At 41.6% G+C, this 20056-nt stretch overlaps 1 protein-coding gene across 3 annotated transcripts in view; it reads left to right on the plus strand.

Moving 5' to 3' along the window:
• nkd1 (NKD inhibitor of WNT signaling pathway 1) overlaps window positions 1-20056 on the plus strand; it is a 187921-nt gene that overhangs the window by 160480 nt on the left and 7385 nt on the right. For all 3 annotated transcript variants that reach the window (XM_062961745.1, XM_008115625.3, XM_016995462.2), the window contains 2 exons: window positions 13420-13567; window positions 16006-16090. In XM_062961745.1, the coding sequence (XP_062817815.1) occupies window positions 13420-13567; window positions 16006-16090 (233 nt within the window). The remainder of the gene's footprint in view (window positions 1-13419; window positions 13568-16005; window positions 16091-20056) is intronic.

Below are 20056 nucleotides of genomic sequence, written 5' to 3' on the forward strand. Positions count from 1 at the left end.
ACTGAAGAAACTATTCACCTCCCAGCCAATTCTACAGCACCCAAATCCTGGAACCCCTTTTGTGGTGCAAGCGGACGCCTCTGATGTGGCAATTGGGGCTGTACTCTTACAACCGGTGGGAGAACACCTCCATCCCTGTGCCTTTTATTCTCGTCAACTAACCACACCAGAGAGGAATTATACCATTTGGGAAAAAGAACTACTGGCCATAAAGGCAGCCTTTGAAACTTGGAGACATTGGCTAGAAGGGGCCAAATTCCCCATTGAAGTCCACACTGATCATCGTAATCTAGAACATTTAAGAACTGCCCGCAAACTAAATCAGAGGCAGCAACGTTGGGCTTTATTCTTTGAACGTTTCAACTTCCAGATCCATTATGTGACCCCAGCTCAAACCAAGCAAGCAGACGCCCTGTCACGTAAACCGGAATACGCTGCAGGACGCAAGGAGACCTTTGAATCCCAACTGCTACAACCTGAGAACTTTGCCACGCTCACAGTGGGGAACACCAAATCCAGTCCCATTGGTTCAACTTCCCCTACTCCAGGACCCATCTGTGCTCAAGAAATCAGGGCTAGTCAGCAAGCAGATGCCTGGGCGCAGGACCAACTTCGCCAAGGTCTGCATTTTCCCTTTTCGCTTAAAGATGGGCTGCTCTGCTATAGAAATCATGTTTATATCCCACCCGGACCGGGCAGGGAAAAAGCGCTTCGTCTGTGTCATGACTGCAAACCAGCAGGACACTTCGGACTATTTAAAACCATGCATTTGATCCTAAGAGATTTTTGGTGGCCCAAGATCCGCAAGGATGTGGAAAAATATGTCAACACCTGCCCAGTATGCCAGCGCTCCAAGATACGAAGGGAGAAGCCCTCAGGGCTTTTACACCCCCTTCCTACCCCATCTCGCCCATGGGAAATAATTTCCGCGGATTTCATCACTGACCTACCACCTTCCTGTGGATTCACCACGATCTTAGTGGTGGTGGACCTATTCACCAAGTTAGCCCATTTCATTCCCTGCGAAGGCCTCCCCACGGCCAAAGAAACTGCGGATCTATTTCTTCAGCATGTTTTCAGACTACATGGATTGCCCAAGAGTTTAGTCACAGACCGTGGATCTCAATTCACCTCTCGTTTTTGGAAGGCACTACAAAAACTACTGGGCATAGACTCTCGCTTATCTTCAGCTCATCATCCCCAAACAGATGGGCAAACGGAGCGCACTAATGCCACTTTGGAGCAGTATCTTCGCTGTTATGTAAACTACCAACAGGACAATTGGGCTTCTCTGTTACCACTGTCTGAGTTTGCCTACAATAATGGAGTTCAAGCTTCTACAAAAGAAACGCCGTTCTTTGCAAACTACGGTTTCCATCCACGTTTCTTTCCCCCTGTCATTGAAACTTCAGAGGTTCCCGCAGCAGAGGATTGGCTGCAGGAACTCACAGCGGTGCAACAACTTTTGCTCCAGCAACTGGACCAAGCCAAGGAGGACTATAAACGCCACGCCGACAAACACCGCCAGCCGGGCCCCGAAATCAAGGTAGGAGATCGGGTTTTTCTGTCCACTCGCTTTCTGCCCTCCCACCGCCCATGCCGGAAGTTAGATGCCCGCTTCATTGGCCCCTATCCAGTGGTGGCGCAATTAAACCCCGTGACTTTCAAACTCCAACTTCCGCGTTCAATGCGCATTCACCCAGTGTTTCACCGTTCCCTGCTCCTTCCGGCGGATGGTGTGCGTCCTGATACAGACCAACCGGCCCCCCCTCCTGTTTTGATGAATGGGGAGGAGGAGTTCGAGGTTGAGGACATTTTGGATTCTCGCTTTCATCGCCGCCGCCTACAATATCTCATTGACTGGGTGGGTTTTGGGCCTGAGGAACGCTCTTGGGAAGACGCCTCCACAGTCCATGCTCCTGATCTAACCCGTCGCTTCCATCTGACCTATCCCACCAAACCGCGACCTCGCGCCTCGGGGAGAGGACCCCAGTTTGGGAGGGGCCCTGAGGAGGGGGATAGTGTGATGAACCATGGGCCTTGTAGTCCTGCTCAGGACATTGTAATTCCTGATGAAGATGAAAACTTGGGTTTTTTACCTTCCCAGTCTGAACTGGATTCCTCTCAGCCAGATCTTTCCCAGGCAGATCTGGAAACTTTGCACCTGCAAGAAAGTTGTGCCCCAGAAGTATGTCAAACAACCCCAGAGCCTACTTCTCCCGTGTTCTTGCGCCGGGAGTTTTGTAAACAACAGAGAAGTTTGGATTCAGCTTCGCGCAGGAGTGCGAGGATAGCAGCTAAGAATGTTGCCAATTAACATTGGTTCTCGTGAGAATCTTTAAGGAGTTTAACATCTGGTCTCAGAGTTTAGCTTTCGTTTCTGATTCCCAGAGAACCGCTCTGGTGAGAAAGTTGGACTCTATATAGGTGTTTTGCCCGCGTAGCAACTTCGCGGAGTCAATTCGTCAGCCTGCGGAGCGAGTTGTGTTTGGACAGCGCGCTCCGATTCAAGCCTCGCTTCAGCTCAAGCCTTGCCTTGCTATCCAGCCTTCGCCTTGCTTCCCAGCCTTGTTTACCTACGGACTTTGCCTTGTTTCCCAGGACTAATCCTTGCCTTGTTTCACGGATTTTACCAAGTTATTCCACGGACCTTGTTCTTGTTCTTAGTTACCTTGTTCCACGTTCAAGCCTTGTTTCAAGTATCAAGTTATTTCCTAGCCACGCTCAAGTTTTATGGACTAAAGGACCTTGTCATCTCCCCTCACTTTGCTTGGCAAAGTGAGTGTTTCGGTTATTGGATTACAACTTTGGACCTTAATATTTCTTATTGGACATTGCTTTTTTGGACTAATTCTGACCTTTCCTGAAGGGTCTAATTCTGGACTATTTTCTACACTTGTTTTTATTAACTTTATATATTCCTTCAATAAAGATATTAGTTAGATTCTGGCCTCTGTGTATGGTTATTGGTGCCTCTGCCGCCTGGGTCGTGACACTAATTCAGAAAATCCCTGCATTGAATTGGTTTTGGGGTGGGAGATAACTCAAGTTGGGTTGCTGTGAGTTTTCCGGGCAGTATGGCCATGTTCCAGAAGCATTCTCTCCTGACATTTCGCCCACAGCTATGGCAGGCATCCTCAGAGGTTGCAACATTCAGACTTGCCTCAAGCAGACAAGATTTCTTTCTCACACCCTGGACATTATTCCACAGATATTTATTTATTTACAGTATTTATATTCCGCCCTTCTCACCCCGAAGGGGACTCAGGGCGGATTACAATGAACACATATATGGCAAACATTCAATGCCAACAGACAAACAACATATATAGACAGACACAGAGGCATTTAACTTTTTTTTCCCCAGCTTCACGATTCCAGCCACAGGGGGAGCTGTTGCTTCACTGTCCACTAGTGGCTGTACTTCCTCATTCCATTCCTCGTCTTTTGCTGGCAGCTTGATGATGTTGTAAATTAGTTAAATTAGCCTCCTAAAGCGTACCTAAATTTCCCTAATTGACAGATGCAACTGTCTTTCGGGGCTGCATAGGTCAACAGCAAGCCGGGCTATTTAATGGTCGGGAGCTTAACCCGACCCGGGCTTCGAACTCATGACCTCTCGGTCAGTAGTGATTTATTGCAGCTGGTTACTAGCCAGCTGCACCACAGCCCGGCCCACTTTCCTAGTTTCCAACAGACCTCACAACCTCTGAAGATGCCTGCCATAGATGTGAGCAAAACATCAGAAGAGAATGCTTCTGGAACATGGCCCACAGAGCTTGGAAAACTCACAGGAACACAATGATTCCAGCCATGAAAGCCTTCGACAACAGAATTTAAATTGATTTGCTAGTCTGCTATAATATCATAGAATGCTTGGGAAAATGGTGGTTTGGAAAGAGCACATGCAAGACCTCAGTCATAAGGGATTTGTATAATTTGAGAAATGCTGGGAACGTTTGGTTGGGAGTAACTCCTCTCCAGAGAAAATGTGAGAAAGTAGGTGTCACGACCCAGGCTGCAGAGCACCAATAACCATACACAGAGGCCAGAATCTATCTAATATCTTTATTAAGGAAATAAGTAAAGGAAATAAAAATAAGTGTAGAATATAGTTCAGAAGATGACCTTTCAGGAAAGGTCAAATATAGTCCAGGAAAACAATGTCCAATATGAAATAGTAAGGTCCAAAGTTGTAATCCAGTAACCGAAACACTCACTTTGCCAAGCAAGGTGAGGGGAGATGACAAGGTCCTTTAGTCCATGAAACTTAGGCAAGGCAAGGAAATAACTTGATTCTTGGTACACAAAGCTTGATTCAAGGCAACAAGGAACGAGGAACAGGGACAAGATCCGTGGTAAATACTTGGCAAGGTCCGGGAAGCAAGGCAAGGTCCGCGAAGCAAAACAAGGCTGGAAACAGGAACGAAGGCTTGGAAACGGGAGTAGCGCTGTCCACACACAACCTACTCCGGTAGCTGACGAATTGACTCCGCAAGATTCCTACGGGGCAAGGAGCCTAAATAGGGTCTCGTTTTCCCACCAAAGAACACTTCTCTGGGGAACCAGAACCGAAAGTCAATCTCTGTGTCCAGATGTATGACTCCCTAAAGGTTCTCATGAAAGCGGTCTTAATCAGCTGAATGCCTGGCTGCGATTCTCAGGCTTCTGCGATTAGCCTGTTGAACTCCTTTTTGTTGTTGATAATAACTACGGCGAGAAAATGGGGGAGATTCTGACTCAGGGCTTGTTTGGCAGATTTCTGGAAGGCAAACCTCCTGCAGGTGCAAGGGCTCCAATTCTGGCTGGGAAAGTTCCAATTCTGGCTGAAACGGTGGAAAAACCAAGTTTTCCTCTTCATCTGTCTCAACAGCGCTAGGAACGGGACTACATGGCCCATGAGTCATCACAGTAGGCATAGTTGAGGAATGTGTTGTCGAAGGCTTTCATGGCCGGAATCACTGGGTTGTTTTGCATTTTCCAGGCTGTATGGCCATGTTCCAGAAGCATTCTCTCCTGACGTTTCTCCCACATCTATGGCAGGCATCCTCAGAGGTTGGGAGGTATCTCACAACCTCTGAGGATGCCTACCATAGGTGTGGGTAAAATATCAGGAGAAAATGCTTCTGGAACATGGTCATACAGCCCGGAAAATGCACAACATCCCATAGTTGAGGAAGTCCTACTCTAGAATTGACTACTGCAACACACTCTACATGGGGCTGCCCTTGGAGAGTCACTTCTATAGTAGTGAGAACTTTCAATGAAGTTGGGTAAGACCTTCTTTGGCCCCTTCTACACTGTCATATAATCCAGATTATCAAACCATATAATCCAAATTATCTTCATTATGAGTCTTCACTGCCATTTAATCCAGTCCAAAGCAGATTATCTGGATTTTGTACGGCAGTGTAGAAGGGGCCTCTATGGAAATCCTTTGAACTGGGAGAACTGCTCAGCATCCCTTTGTTTCGATACAAACTTTTTTTATTCGTTTGATTCCAGCTCATTTGTGGCCCATTTTCTGACTCTGCCACTTCTACATCTTTTATACTATTTCTCAAATTTCCCCTTTTCAATCACTATGTTATTTATTACTAGGTTTACCTAACACATGTCAAAGCCGTGTTAAACAGCTTTGACCCACATTGTGGACAAGATGGTCCAAAGTGTCATGTAAACGCCCCTTAGTGACTTCTCAATCACTTTGATGTATGTTACCCATGTAAATAGGTCCATTAATATTATTGTTTGTGTTGCTATCTTGGGCTGGAACAGTGGGATCTAACAAGCAAGTGGATATTGTACATTGAGAATCCCTTATCCCAAATGCTTGGGACCTGAACCATTCTGTATTCCATTTCTCCCAAGATTTTGAAATATAGTACAAGCACCTGTATATATGAGGGTTGAATGAAAAGTAATGCCTCCACCTTCATAACTCCTCAACAGATGGCAGTCCTGGTCTGTGGCAGGTACTGACTTGTTCAGCAGACTCTCCTCTACAGTTCCATTTGGTGGGAAGCCTTAGCATTAAATGGTTGTGTTGTTAAAGTGCGAAGTATGGAACCCTGTGCAGACGGTCGGTCAATGTGACTTAAGCAATGTGCAGTCACTGAATTCTTGACAGCAGAAAGTGTCACCCCAAAAGGAGATTCATCAGAGAATGCAAGCTGTTCATGGTGATTGTTTTTATTTTGGGCGAGTAAGTTTAAAGATGTTGAGGTGGGAACATCTGACTTGTGTGATAAACAAAAAGTTGGACATCCTGTGACAGCAACCACTGAGTTTCACAAGCAAAAGGTTGGCAGATTGATTCCGGTCAATTGTCTTATCACTCAGAGAGAAATGTCAAGCATAATCAGCATTTCACAAGAACATGTGGGTCACATTATTGCTTTGCTTGGCTATCGGAAGATCTGTGCACAATGGGTCCTGTGAGACATTGGTTGCAGAAACAGAGTGTTGACTTCTTTGATGAAAACTTCTTCAGAAAACTTGTTCATTGTTGGCAGAAATGTATCCAATTGTCTGGTGATTATGTGGAAAAGTGAATAGTGGTAGTTAAAGAGCACATTCTAAGGATTATTTCTGTTTGATTTATTAAAATATTCCCATCCAAACCGAAGTAACGAAGGTGGAGGCATTACTTTTCATTCAACCCTCGTAAAATGGCATAAGAGAATTTTGGTTGTTAGTTATGGATCTTTTGAGAGGAGCAAGAGATAGGAAGACTACTGAGGGTTCATCTACACTGTAGAATTAATGCAGTTTGACACTAGTTGAACTGCCATGGTTCAAGGCTATGGAGAGGTAACAAAAGATTTTTTAAAAACTATTCATTTATAAGCTCTGGACCTGAATGTGTTCTGCAGACCTCAGCATCAAGTCCAAGAACTACTTTCATCTGAGACAAATCTTTCTCTATAAGCCGCCCCGAGTCTCCGTTGGGGAGATGGTGGCGGGGTATAAATAAAGTTTATTATTATTATTATTATTATTATTATTATTATTATTATTATTATTATTATAAGCATGTTTTAGTCCATTATATCTGGAAGGTACCAGCATGGGACAAGGCTGTGCTTGATCCATACATGTCAAGATGTTGTTTGATGTTTCAGACTTGCACACGTATATGCTTGAATCAGTCATACATTTCATGGCTTTTGGAATCCATGCTTTATTATTATTTTAGTTTTGGTGTCATTGTTGTTTAATATCAGTCATTAGCTGTCTAGAAAAGTAATATATATATATATATATATATATATATATATATATATATATATGGTGCTTGTTTTGGAAAGGGATCAAACTCGAAAACAAATGACTCTCTAAACAGAGTGTCAGAGGAAACCTTTGCCAGCGTATGTTCCTTTTGGCTCCTCGCTCTGCCTTTATAGCTGAGCTAAGGAAACGGCACGTGTGCTCTTTGAAATTCTTTCCAAAGGGATTAAGGACGGCGGTCAATCATATTTACAGGCATGGAACAGAGGTTGGGTGGCCAACCCTGTCAAATTATAGGCTGCCCACCATCAGCTTTAATTACACAGAGACAAAATAGAGCTGGTGCCTTTCAGGACGAGAGAGGAGCAGAGCATTTGTTTACTTGGCTTGCGATTGTTCTGTGCTGCCTAATAATTGTATTATTTTTAAAGGTATTTTAGATTTAGCAATAAAATACTCAAAGGTAGTATTCATCCATAATGCAATAACAAGGGTAGATTCATACAGGAACAGTGCAGTTTTATTAAAATGACATACATGATTCCAAAAGCATCTTCGACGTTTACTAGAAATATGAAATGTCTGGGCCGGGCTGTGGCGCAGCTGGCTAGTAACCAGCTGCAATAAATCACTACTGACCAAGAGGTCATGAGTTCGAAGCCCGGGTCGGGTTAAGCCCCCGACCATTAAATAGCCTGGCTTGCTGTTGACCTATGCAGCCCCGAAAGACAGTTGCATCTGTCAAATAGGGAAATTTAGGTACGCTTTATGTGGGAGGCTAATTTAACTAATTTACAACATCATAAAAACTGCCAGCAAAACACGAGGAAAGGAATGAGGAAGTACAGCCACTAGTGGACAGTGAAGCAACAGCTCCCCCTGTGGCTGGAATCGTGAAGCTGGAAAAAAATGTTAAATGCCTCTGTGTCTGTCTATATATGTTGTTTGTATGTTGGCATTGAATGTTTGCCATATATGTGTTCATTGTAATCCGCCCTGAGTCCCCTTCGGGGTGAGAAAGGCGGAATATAAATACTGTAAATAAATAAATAAGCTTTCAAGGACCTGTACCTAGTGAACTAACACTGAAGATTCGTCTACACTGTAGAATTAGTGCAGTTTGACACCACTTTAACTGTCATGGCTCAATACTATAGAAGCGTAGGAGTTGTAGTTTTATATGGTCTTTAGCCTTCTCTGTGCATTGATAAATAAGTACAGTACTTACACTGAGTTGTGGATAAGTTGACCCAAAATGGCACATTCTGAGATAATGATTTTCAAGTTAAATACAGTAGAGTCTCACTTATCCAGACCTCGCTTATCCAAGCCTCTGGATTATCCAAGCCATTTTTGTAGTCAATGTTTTCAATACATCGTGATATTTTGGTGCTAAATTCGTAAATACAGTAATTACAACATAACATTACTGCATATTGAACTGCTTTTTCTGACAAATTTGTTGTAAAACATGATGTTTTGGTGCTTAATTGGTAAAATCATAACCTATTTTGATGTTTAATAGGCTTTTCCTTAATCCCTATTATCCAAGATATTCACTTATCCAAGCTTCTGCCAGCCCGTTTAGCTTGGATAAGTGAGACTCTACTATATGTGTACAATGGGACTTTTATGCACAATTGATTTTTTTTTACATGAGTCCTATTGAAATGAAAAGGAGCCCCAGTGGTGCAATGGGTTAAACCCTTGTGCCAGCAGGACTACTGATCGACAGGTCAGTGGTTCGAATCCGGCAAGATCAGGTGAGCATCCTTTGTCAGCTCCAGCTCCCCATGTGGGGACGTGGGAGAAGCCTCCCATAAGGATGGAAAAACATCAAAATATCCAGGCATCCCTAGGCAACATCCTTGCAGGCGGCCAATTCTCACACACCAGTAGCGACTTGCAGTTTCTCAAGTCGCTCCTGACATGAAAAAAAATTGAAACAAAATATCTGTATACAGGCAATCTCCGAGTTATAAACATCCAACTTACTAATGACTCATAGTTAAGAACGGGGCTGAGACAAAAGGAAGTGAGAGAAATCTACCCCTAGGAAGGGAAATCTATTCCTGAAAGAGATATTTTCATGAGGAAAAGGGGTCTCCTCTGAAACTTTATTTCCAATCCTTGTTTCCACAACAAGCGATTTTTTTCAAAATCCAATTTTCACAGCACCAAAAAGTGAGGTGAAATCTCAACAGAGGCTCAGACAGCAAAACAAACACCACAGGGGTGTTGAACCTATGCTATCCAAAACTAGCTAGTTTATCTATCTATCCATCTATCCATCTATCTATCTATCTTTGGCTAGAGTTACACTTAAAAATATACCTATTCCAACTTTCATAAATATATTATTATTATTATTATTATTATTATTATTATTATTATTATTATTATATTGTATGACACAGCAAACAAGATAGACATGCTGGATTTCGTATCACAAAATCACAAGTTGAACACTTCCCAAGTGTCTTGGACTGTGTGATATATTATTATTATTATTATTATTATTATTATTATTATTATTATTATTATTATTATTGCATACAAATTCAACCTAAGAACAGACTTACAGTATCTATCTTGTTCATAACTTGGGGACTGCCTATACTGATATTTGGCATTTTTGGAAGTCCCAAAGTTGCTTTCCATGGGTGAGCAGATGTTTTATCCAATCCCACTATATTTCCTAGATACAGTAGAGTCTCATTTATCCAACACTCGCTTATCGCATTTTTGTAGTCAATGTTTTCAATATATCATGATATTTTGGTGCTAAATTCATAAATACAGTAATTACTACATAGCATTACTGTGTATTGAACTACTTTTTCTGTAAAATTTGTTGTATAACATGATGTTTTGGTGCTTAATTTGTAAAATCATAACCTAATTTGATGTTTAGTAGGCTTTTTCTTAATCTCTCCTTATTATCCAACATATTCGCTTATCCAACGTTCTGTCTGCCCGTTTACGTTGGATAAGCGAGACTCTACTGTATTAAAGAAAACTATAAAGTCACAAGCAGTAATCAGATAGTGAGTTCTTGCTTGTCAGCTTGGAAACCTCATTGTGAGACTATGAAAATCCTCAGGAAAAAAAAACAATTTCCAAATTCATTGGCTAGATATCTTTTGGAAGGTATGGTCTCCAACCAGAACCCTGTTGTAGATATCCCATGATATTAAATAGTTGTGCTATTTCTAAGATTTAACAAGGATGGTATCCTCGCATTTGGGCTTTTTGCTGACATGAATCTTTGCACAGTCAGTTGCATTGTCTACGTTACAGTATCCATAAGTGTGGTTGTGATAAGTATTGGAAAAAAATCAGATTGTATCACGCAATGGGAAGGAGCATGGCCATAATATCACAAGTGCATGACTAGTGTGAGCCACCAACTCCAACACTGGTGTAAGTTTACAGAATTGTTATGACCAAGATCTCTTTTTTTTTCCTCCGGCTCCACGAATGCGATAAATTAGAACACAGTTGGTCCATGTGAGCCAAGTTGTCACATCAAAAAGAAAGATAACGTGAGCTGAGAATGAAGGCACATAGGTGCATATTTGTTTCTGTGTCTCAAGTGCAAGATCTCTGGCCACTGAATGCATTAACCAGATCCCTTTGTGAAGCATTTCAGGCACACATTTACACTTTGATGTTCAAGCGTCTGAAGTGGTCACAGTATATCAAAGACTGACTGGCCATGCTAAATATTTTCAGGGTTGCCCCATTAAAGTGGCTGCAGAGTCCACAGGGTATTGAAACAAACAATCTGCGGTGCTCTTGCGGCTGAATTTTCATCTATATTGTACTGTCTGCAGGGTGCTTACATTTGGCGCATGGATATATATATGTGTGTCCGTAATCTGCAAAAAAATATAAGCTGTGACACAACGATGAGATGAGATCACAGGGCACCTGCTGATTCAGTACGACTTGCAGGCAGTGGAAATTACCTATAGCAGGAGATCAACAAAGTTGTTTGCGACCGTCCAAATCTTTTTTGGGCTTAGTCATGCGTGAAGTGCAGAACTGTCTGACCCGATGAGTTAGGAAGAAGATTGTCGTTTCAAAATGGATATATATTGGCCACATGTTGCAATTGTTTCTGGAACAAGCTGCCCGGTGAGCACCGTAGTGGGCTGCCTCTTAGCTGTGTGGCTTTGTTTCAAGAGGCGCTGTGTTTGCTAATGGGATTTCTGATAGGTGAGGAGTGCTATCAAGAAGAGACGGAAGAAAAAAAGGAGCACATTTAGTATCCTCACCTGTCTCATTGCAAGCAGTTGGTCTATGGAGCAGGCTGTTTTTATTTTTACGCCAGAGGCTACATACAAGCTGTCAACCCATTCTGGGAAGTTAGACACTGAATGTGGAATGTGTTGTCGAAGGCTTTCATGGCTGGGATCACAGGGTTGTTGTATGTCTTTCGGGCTGTGTGGCCATGTTTCAGAAGCATTCTCTCCTGACGTTTCACGCACATCTATGGCAGGCATCCTCAGAGGTTGTGAGGAATGTGGAATGTTATTTTTGTGACAAATGTTAGTTGGTTACTTTTTCAAAGTTACCCGTTGGCCATTAGTTTGTCACTTTAAAACTGACACATTAGTAGCAGCTACTATTAGTAGCAGCCCCCGGTGGCACAGTGTGTTAAAGTGCTGAGCTGCTGAACTTGCGGACCAAAACAGATATATAGGCATTAACCCCTTGCAAGCTTTTGCCACCTCTATGTACCTTTATATGTGTATCTATCTATATACCCCTGGTGGTGGCACAGTGTATTAAAGCGCTGAGCTGCTGAACTTGTGGACCAAAAAGTCCCAGGTTCAAATCCCGGGAGCGGAATGAGCTCCCACTATTAGCCCCAGCTCCTGCCAACCTAGCAGTTCGAAAACATGCCAATGTGAGTAGATCAATAGGTACCACTCCGGCGGGAAGGTAACAGCTCTCCATGCAGTCATGCCGACCACATGACTATGGAGATGTCTACGGACAACGCTGGCTCTTTGGCTTAGAAATGGAGATGAGCACCAACCCCCAGAGTCGGACACGACTGGACTTAACGTCGGGGAAACCTTTACCTTTACTAATAAGTTACGTTGTGGTTATTATGATCGGTTCCGTGGTCAACTGGATATTGCAGGTTTAGTATCCCTTATCTAAAATACTTGGTTGGTTACTTTTTCAAAGTTACCCACTGTCTATTCGTTTGACACTTTAAAACTGACACATTAGTAGCAGCTACTGATAAGTTACTTTGTGGTTATTATGATCGGTTCTGTAGTCAACTGGATATTGCATGTTTAGCATCCCTTCTCCAAAATACTTGGTTGGTTACTTTTTCAAAGTTACCCATTGTCCATTAGTTTGTCACTTTAAAACTGACACATTAGTAGCACACTGCTAATAAGTTACTTTGTGGTTATTATTATCAGTTACATTGTCAACCGGATATTCCAGGTTGAACTTCCCTTCTCCAAAATGCTTGGTTGGATACTTTTTCAAAGTTACCTATTGTCCATTACTTTGTTTCTTTAAAACTGACACATTAGTTACTTGGTGGTTATTATGATTGGTTCCATGGTCAACTGGATATTGCAGGTTGAACATCCCTTCTCCAAAATGCTTGGTTAGTTACTTTTTCAAAGTTACCCATTGTCCATTAGTTTGTCACTTAAAAATTGACACATTAGTAGCAGCTACTAATAAGTTACTTTGTGGTTTTTATGATCAGTACCATGGCCAACTGGATATTGCAGGTTGAACATCCCTTGCCCAAAATACTTGGTTGGTTACTTTTTCAAAGTTACCTATTGGCTGTTAGTTTGTCACTTTAAAATTGACACATTAGTAACATGTTACTAATAAGTTACTTTGTGGTTATTATAATTGGTTCTGTGGTCAACCGGATATTACAGGTTGAACATCTCTTCTCCAAAATGCTTGAGATCAGAAGTCTTTCTGATTTCTTTCAGTTCCTAACAGCTGGTAAGCTGGCTGGGATTTCTAGGAGTTGAAGTCCAAAACATCTGGAGGCCCAAAGGTTGGAAATCACTGTGATCAATATTCTAAAAGGTTCTGGGAAAATGGAGCAAGAAGCAAAATTATAAAGTGTTCTTAATTTCTGTACTAAACACGTTTCTCCTCTGTGTTCTTTTCCCTCTTTGTTGATTCTAGGACATTACAAGCTTGCTTCATACCATCTATGAAGTAGTTGATGCTTCGGTCAATCACTCTCCAAGCTCTAGTAAAACCTTGCGAGTAAAGCTCACCGTGGCCCCAGATGGGAGCCAGAAAAAGAAAAGTATTCTACTGAACCATACTGGTAAGTGTTTGTATTTTAAGCCTATTAACTTCCAGTATTTAGTTCCATGTTAACCAATAAATTACTCAAGAGATTTCCATTGTCAATTGAATAGACTGCCATGGAGGCTGGTAGACTTTTTTTGGAAATCTTAAAGAATGGTTGGATGGGAATTTTTCAACTGTGTTTTAATTATGTAGGCGATTGGACTAGGTTACCAATGTGATCCTTTCCAATGAATTCTATAATTATCCTTAAGCAAAATAAGCTGGTCAGAAAATGAATCCATCTAGTCCAGAAATGCCTGACCAAGTTTGCATTAGTGGTCTCTTCCATTACACTATGTATCAAGATTTTTGTTCCTGTGTTATAAATGTCATTTCCTAACTGGTTCTATCATAAAAACATCGAAAAATTTATTAAACTGCAAAAACTTTGTTTTTGTGGCACATCCTGCAGCACATTTTGCTAAGGTTTTTCAATGAACATCTCATAGAGTCACAACCAACTCAACAGAGTCTCTGAAGTAGACCAACTACTTTCAAGTACGTGCTGCACAATTAAAAGGGAAATAACACTTTCAAACCAGGAACAAAAACGTTTCCAAATTTTGTTACATAGTGTTCTCTGCTCTCCGAGTTTCTGCTTTGCAGGTGCCAAAAATTGAACCTGGGACCTTTGATGTGCAAAACCCTTCCGCCAGGTTGTAGTTCATCCCATCCCCAAGAACAAAATGGAAAAACAGTATAGACATTGAATGTTTTTGAATTTTGATACAAATGGATATGTTTCACACTTCTGGAGTAATGAGCAATTCATAACATAGTTAACAATAGGATTCTCTGCTGCTCCAAAAGCATTTTTTTAATTTATGGTTTCCCCACTTTTTATGGGATCCTGCGCCCCTAACCCCAGTGAATGTGGATAACTAAGTGTTGGGAGTCCTTAGACTGGATTTTCCTGCTTTGACTGGATTTTCCTGTATGTAAGAATGGAGTCAGACTGGAAAATCCCTGTGGTCCCTTTTCCAGTTCTATCTATATATATAAAAGAGTGATGGCATCACGGCGACCCACAAAACAACAAAACTACAGACCCCCCAACCTCGAAATTTGACAACACAACCCATCATCCACGGCTCTAGGTTGATACAACAAAAAGAAAAGAAAAATAAAGTCCTAATTAGAGAGAGAGGAATAATTGCTTTTATCCAATTGCTACCAGTTAGAAGGCTAAGCTCCTCCAACTTGGTCTCCTAGCAACCCAATAACAATAATTAAAAACACTAAAAAATTATTAAAAACTCTAAAAAATTAATACAATAAAATACTATAACAGAAAATAAAAAAATACAAATAATGTCAAATAAAAATTACACAATTTTTAACCAATACCACCACCACTTTGCCACAGCAACGCGTGGCCGGGCACAGCTAGTGATTCTATAACTGCAATGTGCTAAACTGTTTTAAGTTAGTGTTTTTAATACAATTGGCTATTTAATGTCTTAGGAAACTTTTGAAACAAATATGTTTTAGCTCTCATTTGTTGTACTTAATTGGGTGCCACCTTGGTCCTGCACCAAAAGAAGGAGATGGCATATTAGATAGATCGATAGAGTTACTTTTTTTCCCTTCTACATTTGAGAATACCTCAGCAAATACTGCGGTCATAGCATGTAGTTTCTGTGTCATTTGGCTTTTGAACTTGCTCTGAAGTTTAGTGTGAACTTTAAGCAAGGTTTTAAAATTTTAAAGTTTTAAATTTCCTGACCCTTAGACCTGATGTGTTTGTGCTATGTCCTCTTCTTATGAGCTGGCAATTGACTGTAATAAAGTGAACTTGAAACTTGAACTTTAAGCAAACCATTCAATATGTTTATTTATTTATTATTTATTTACAGTATTTATATTCTGCCCTTCTCACCCCAAAGGGGACTCAGGGCGGATCACATTACACATATATGCAACCATTCAATGCCTTTTAACATAGAACAAAGACAAACATAGGCTCCGAGCGGGCCTCGAACTCATGACCTCCTGGTCAGAGTGATTCATTGCAGTGATTCATTGCAGCTGCTCTCCAGCCTGCGCCACAGCCCAAGCCCAATGTTGACTGTATTTTGTCATTACATGTCAGTACCATGGGTAGCTTGCTTGAAGTTCAGACTAAAATTGGGACTATGTGTTGTTGAAGGCTTTCATGGCTGGAATCATCGGGTTGTGAGTTTTCTGGGCTGTATGGAGAAAATGTTTCTGGAACATGACCATATAGCCCAGAAAACTCCCAAAATTGGGACTGTTTCTCTTTCATTTCCTCTCTACCCTTGGTTTTGAGGACACGCTGCTGTTTGCTCACTGTCCGCATTGAGAAGAGATAAGCAGTATTTGCTCGCTTTTTCAAAGAACCAATAGTGAAAGGTAGGAAAAATAACATGTTGTTTTGCATTGTGGGGGCAGATCTACAAAGCTCAAGACACCGAGCAGAGAGCAAAGGCAATGAAGAACTAAGGAACTGTGAAAAGAGACAGAGGGGTTCCCTCAGGTAAGCTGAAACAAAGCCTCTTCCTTTCTCTTGTGCGTAGGGATCATTTGAGGAAATGACCAAAACACCACCACAGATCTAGTCACAGATTAACCATCACTTTGTTTACATGAGATCTTATCCTTTTTAGAGTAATTTTCACAAAGTAATGAATTATTTCCAAGAAACCCCCATGACCAGTTGGCTTTAGGGTCTCTGTAAGTCAGAACTGAAGGCACACAACAACAATAACAAAAACACCAATGTTCTATTTCTTAGTAGCAACACTACCAGAGAATCTAAGAGTTCCTTCAAAGCTAATGAATTTATAGACAAGTGAGCTTTTGTCAGCACAAAAAGGATAAATTATATTCCTCATGAACCATTTGAGGAAAACAAGAGTATGTACTTTTGAAAAAATTTGCAGAAATGCCCTTTAGATAGGAGTTTTTTTCCCCCCTTCAAAAAATGTTTTTTCCCCCTCATGTGACTCTGGGGCGCATCAGTTTCCAGTAAAAGTACAGAGACAGTGGTCTCTTTTATGCACAGCTGCAGGTATTGTTCTAGCCTTGAAAAGATTAGATAAAACAGTCCTATTTGAAGTTGTGTCTCCCTGAAGGAATGTGCAATATTATTTAGGATGCCAGTCTGGGAACGAGGCCTTGTTTCTCTGAAAAACATCTTGTCATGTTCCTGGCAAAGATTAGCAATGCGAAACGCTTGGCTAAGATTTGCCTTAGTATCGTGCCTTTTCATCTGGCTTATTCATGTATTTTGATGTCTATCCTGCCGTATCCTCAGGACATTGTGCAGGTAACGGCGTGTAAAATACGAAAATGCGACAGAACAAAGTGTGCAAACATCCACTTGCCATCTTGAAACTGATTAAAACTGCCCTACATTTGTTTGTCTGGCCTTTGAAGGATGCAATTAAAGGAAAGCAGTGCCAAAATGTTTGCAGAGCTTCTGGAAAATAGAGGGGCTTTTACAATTATTGGAGACATAGAACTTCCAAAAGCTATTTTAATCTCAGAATACCCCAATCAGTATATCCAGACACTTCATATAAAGAGACATCTCCTTGGTCTAAAGCAATGGGGTGGGGAGAATGGAGAAATATCCTGCATATACTCAATTATAAGCCTGATTCTACACAGCCATGTAACTGTATTTAGAGTGCCTAGGAGTGCCTAGGCAGGCACCGCATGAATCAACTGTAAGCTGGGAGGGAGTCCACAATATCTCTTGCTTTTGGATCAATACAATTAAGGGTTTTTTTCCCCCTGTCTCCACCATTGGTAGGAAACAGCTTCTCGATGCTTGACTGAGGCAGAGCAAGGCGGAAAAGACCTTGGAGTCCTCGTGGACAACAAGTTAAACATGAGCCAACAATGTGATGCAGCAGCTAAAAAAGCCAATGGGCTTCTGGCCTGCATCAATAGGGGAATAGCGTCTAGATCCAGGGAAGTCCTGCTACCCCTCTATTCTGCCTTGGTCAGACCACACCTGGAATACTGTGTCCAATTTTGGGCACCGCAGTTGAAGGGAGATGTTGACAAACTGGAAAGCATCCAGAGGAGGGCGACTAAAATGATTAAGGGTCTGGAGAACAAGCCCTATGAGGAGCGGCTTAAAGAGCTGGGCATGTTTAGCCTGCAGAAGAGAAGGCTGAGAGGAGACATGATAGCCATGTACAAATACGTGAAGGGAAGTCATAGGGAGGAGGGAGCAAGCTTATTTTCTGCTGCCCTGCAGACTAGGACACGGAACAATGGCTTCAAACTACAGGAAAGGAGATTCCACCTGAACATCAGGAAGAACTTCCTCACCGTGAGGGCTGTTCAGCAGTGGAATTCTCTTCCCCGGGCTGTGGTGGAGGCTCCTTCTTTGGAGGCTTTTAAGCAGCGGCTGGATGGCCATCTGTCGGGGGTGCTTTGAATGCGATTTCCTGCTTCTTAGCGGGGGGTTGGACTGGATGGCCCATGAGGTCTCTTCCAACTCTGTTATTCTATGATTCTAAGGCATAAGAAGTCAAGCAAGCATTCCCACGAGAATGCTGTAATTTCGTCTTCGCGCTGAGCTGTGTATCTGGTTTTCTTTCTCCAACTGCTGCAGCATTCACCCTGTCCACATAAGCGCTCCGCACATTGGTTCCAGTTAGCTCTGCAGTGTTTATACACAGATGAGCTTCAGCGGATTTTGTAACAAGCTGTTTCCAGATGGATGCATATTGGAGCTCACACTGGGGTGTACATTTTGTAGACATCTTGCCCTTGAGCAGCTTCAGGTTGGATTTCAGTGCCTGTGTAGATGGGCCCTAAGTCAAGAAATTCAGTACTGGAAAGAGATGGCAATTATACCATATATACTATATGGTATACTTCCACTGGATATTGTTTGCTCAATAGGATTTGCTATTACCCCTGATTTCACATATCCACATGAAGTCCAGGAATATAGCCCCGGTGGATACGGGGGATATATTCTCTGTGATTTAATGAGATGGCTAATGAAATTATTTTGAACCTTTTGCTATCATCAAGCTTTTCATTTTATGTTTTTAAAGCTTTGTTGTAAGCCTCTCTGTTAGAAAAGCAGGATCTAAAATAAAAATAGATTAAATGAATAAATCTCCCAATGGTTCAGCAGGTCTACTGAAATTGAGGCTAACAATTGGGGATTTAGCCCATTGTGTGCCAACAATTACAGAAACCTTTAAAGGTTCAGGATTTGGAATGTGTATGTATACATTTTTAATGCCCCGTTTTATTCTTTCCAAAAGACATTGTTACCATACCTGAACATACTTCCCTTGGACATAATAATGCATTTCTATAGTGCGATTAAAACTCTAACAGTCTCTGCCTTTCTTTCTCCCTCTTTCTCCTTGGCTTGTTTGGCTCACAGTGACTGGTATTTCAGATATTCATTCTCAGGAAATAGTTCTGCTATAAATAAATGGGTAGTGTAGGACAGGAAGGAGAGCTCAATGAATGGAGTGAGTGGTGGATCAGGCTTTATTAAAACTATTCGCCAGCCTCGCACCCCTCTGCCCCCGCTCCACCGACTCACCTAGAAACGGGAGTGTGTTCTTTATCTCCCAGGGTTTGAGCCTCGGCCCTCGTTCATTTGCCAGGCACGTTGCAACTCCAAGGAGACCCCCAATGGCTGGCTAGGCATTTCATCAAACTTACTGGCAATAGAAGATTTCAAGCAGTTCTTGGATTAAGGACAATTTATCCCAGATCCAGGCTGTTATGTCAGATGGAACTGAATCAAAGTTGTGCTCATTCATATAAATCAAGAGTTGACAACTTTGAGGGGTTCAGAGATTGTACTAAGTTTCCCTTTATTTATTTTATTTTATTTATTTCTCTCAGGGCAGCTTACAAAAGTTACGAACAATACAGGTTCTTGTTATTAAGTTGAATTTGTATATATATCGGGACAGGTAACTCCAGTCAAGTGTGTGTGTAAATAGTTACATTTGTTTATTGAGTATGTTATAGGAGTATGTTAGTACTCCTAATATATTGCACAACTATAATTTTATTCCCCTGCCCCTAGATTGAAGTACCATTATGTCGCCTTGGCTTCTGGCTATGTTTTTATTGTGTGATGTTGTGATTTTATAGTTCTGATGTAGTAACTTTGTTGTAATTGGAATGGATTTTATGTTGTTGTATTTTATGATGAGCTACTACCATGGGTTGTTATATTATTAGTGTTTTTATTATCTTATATATATAAAAGGGTAATGAAATTTCGGCCTAGGACAAAACAACAAAACTACACATCCCAGAAACACTAAACTTGGCAGCACAACCCCTCATCCATGCCTCTACTTTCATACAACAGAAAGAAAAGAAAAATAAAGTCCTAATTAGAGGGAGAGGAATAATTGTTTTTATCCAATTGCTGCCAGTTAGAAGGTTAAGCTCCACCCACTTGGTCTGCTGTCAGTTAGAAGGCTAAGCTCCAACCACT

The sequence above is a fragment of the Anolis carolinensis genome, unplaced genomic scaffold (assembly GCF_035594765.1).
Source record: "Anolis carolinensis isolate JA03-04 unplaced genomic scaffold, rAnoCar3.1.pri scaffold_9, whole genome shotgun sequence".
Taxonomy (NCBI): Eukaryota; Metazoa; Chordata; class Lepidosauria; order Squamata; family Dactyloidae; genus Anolis; species Anolis carolinensis.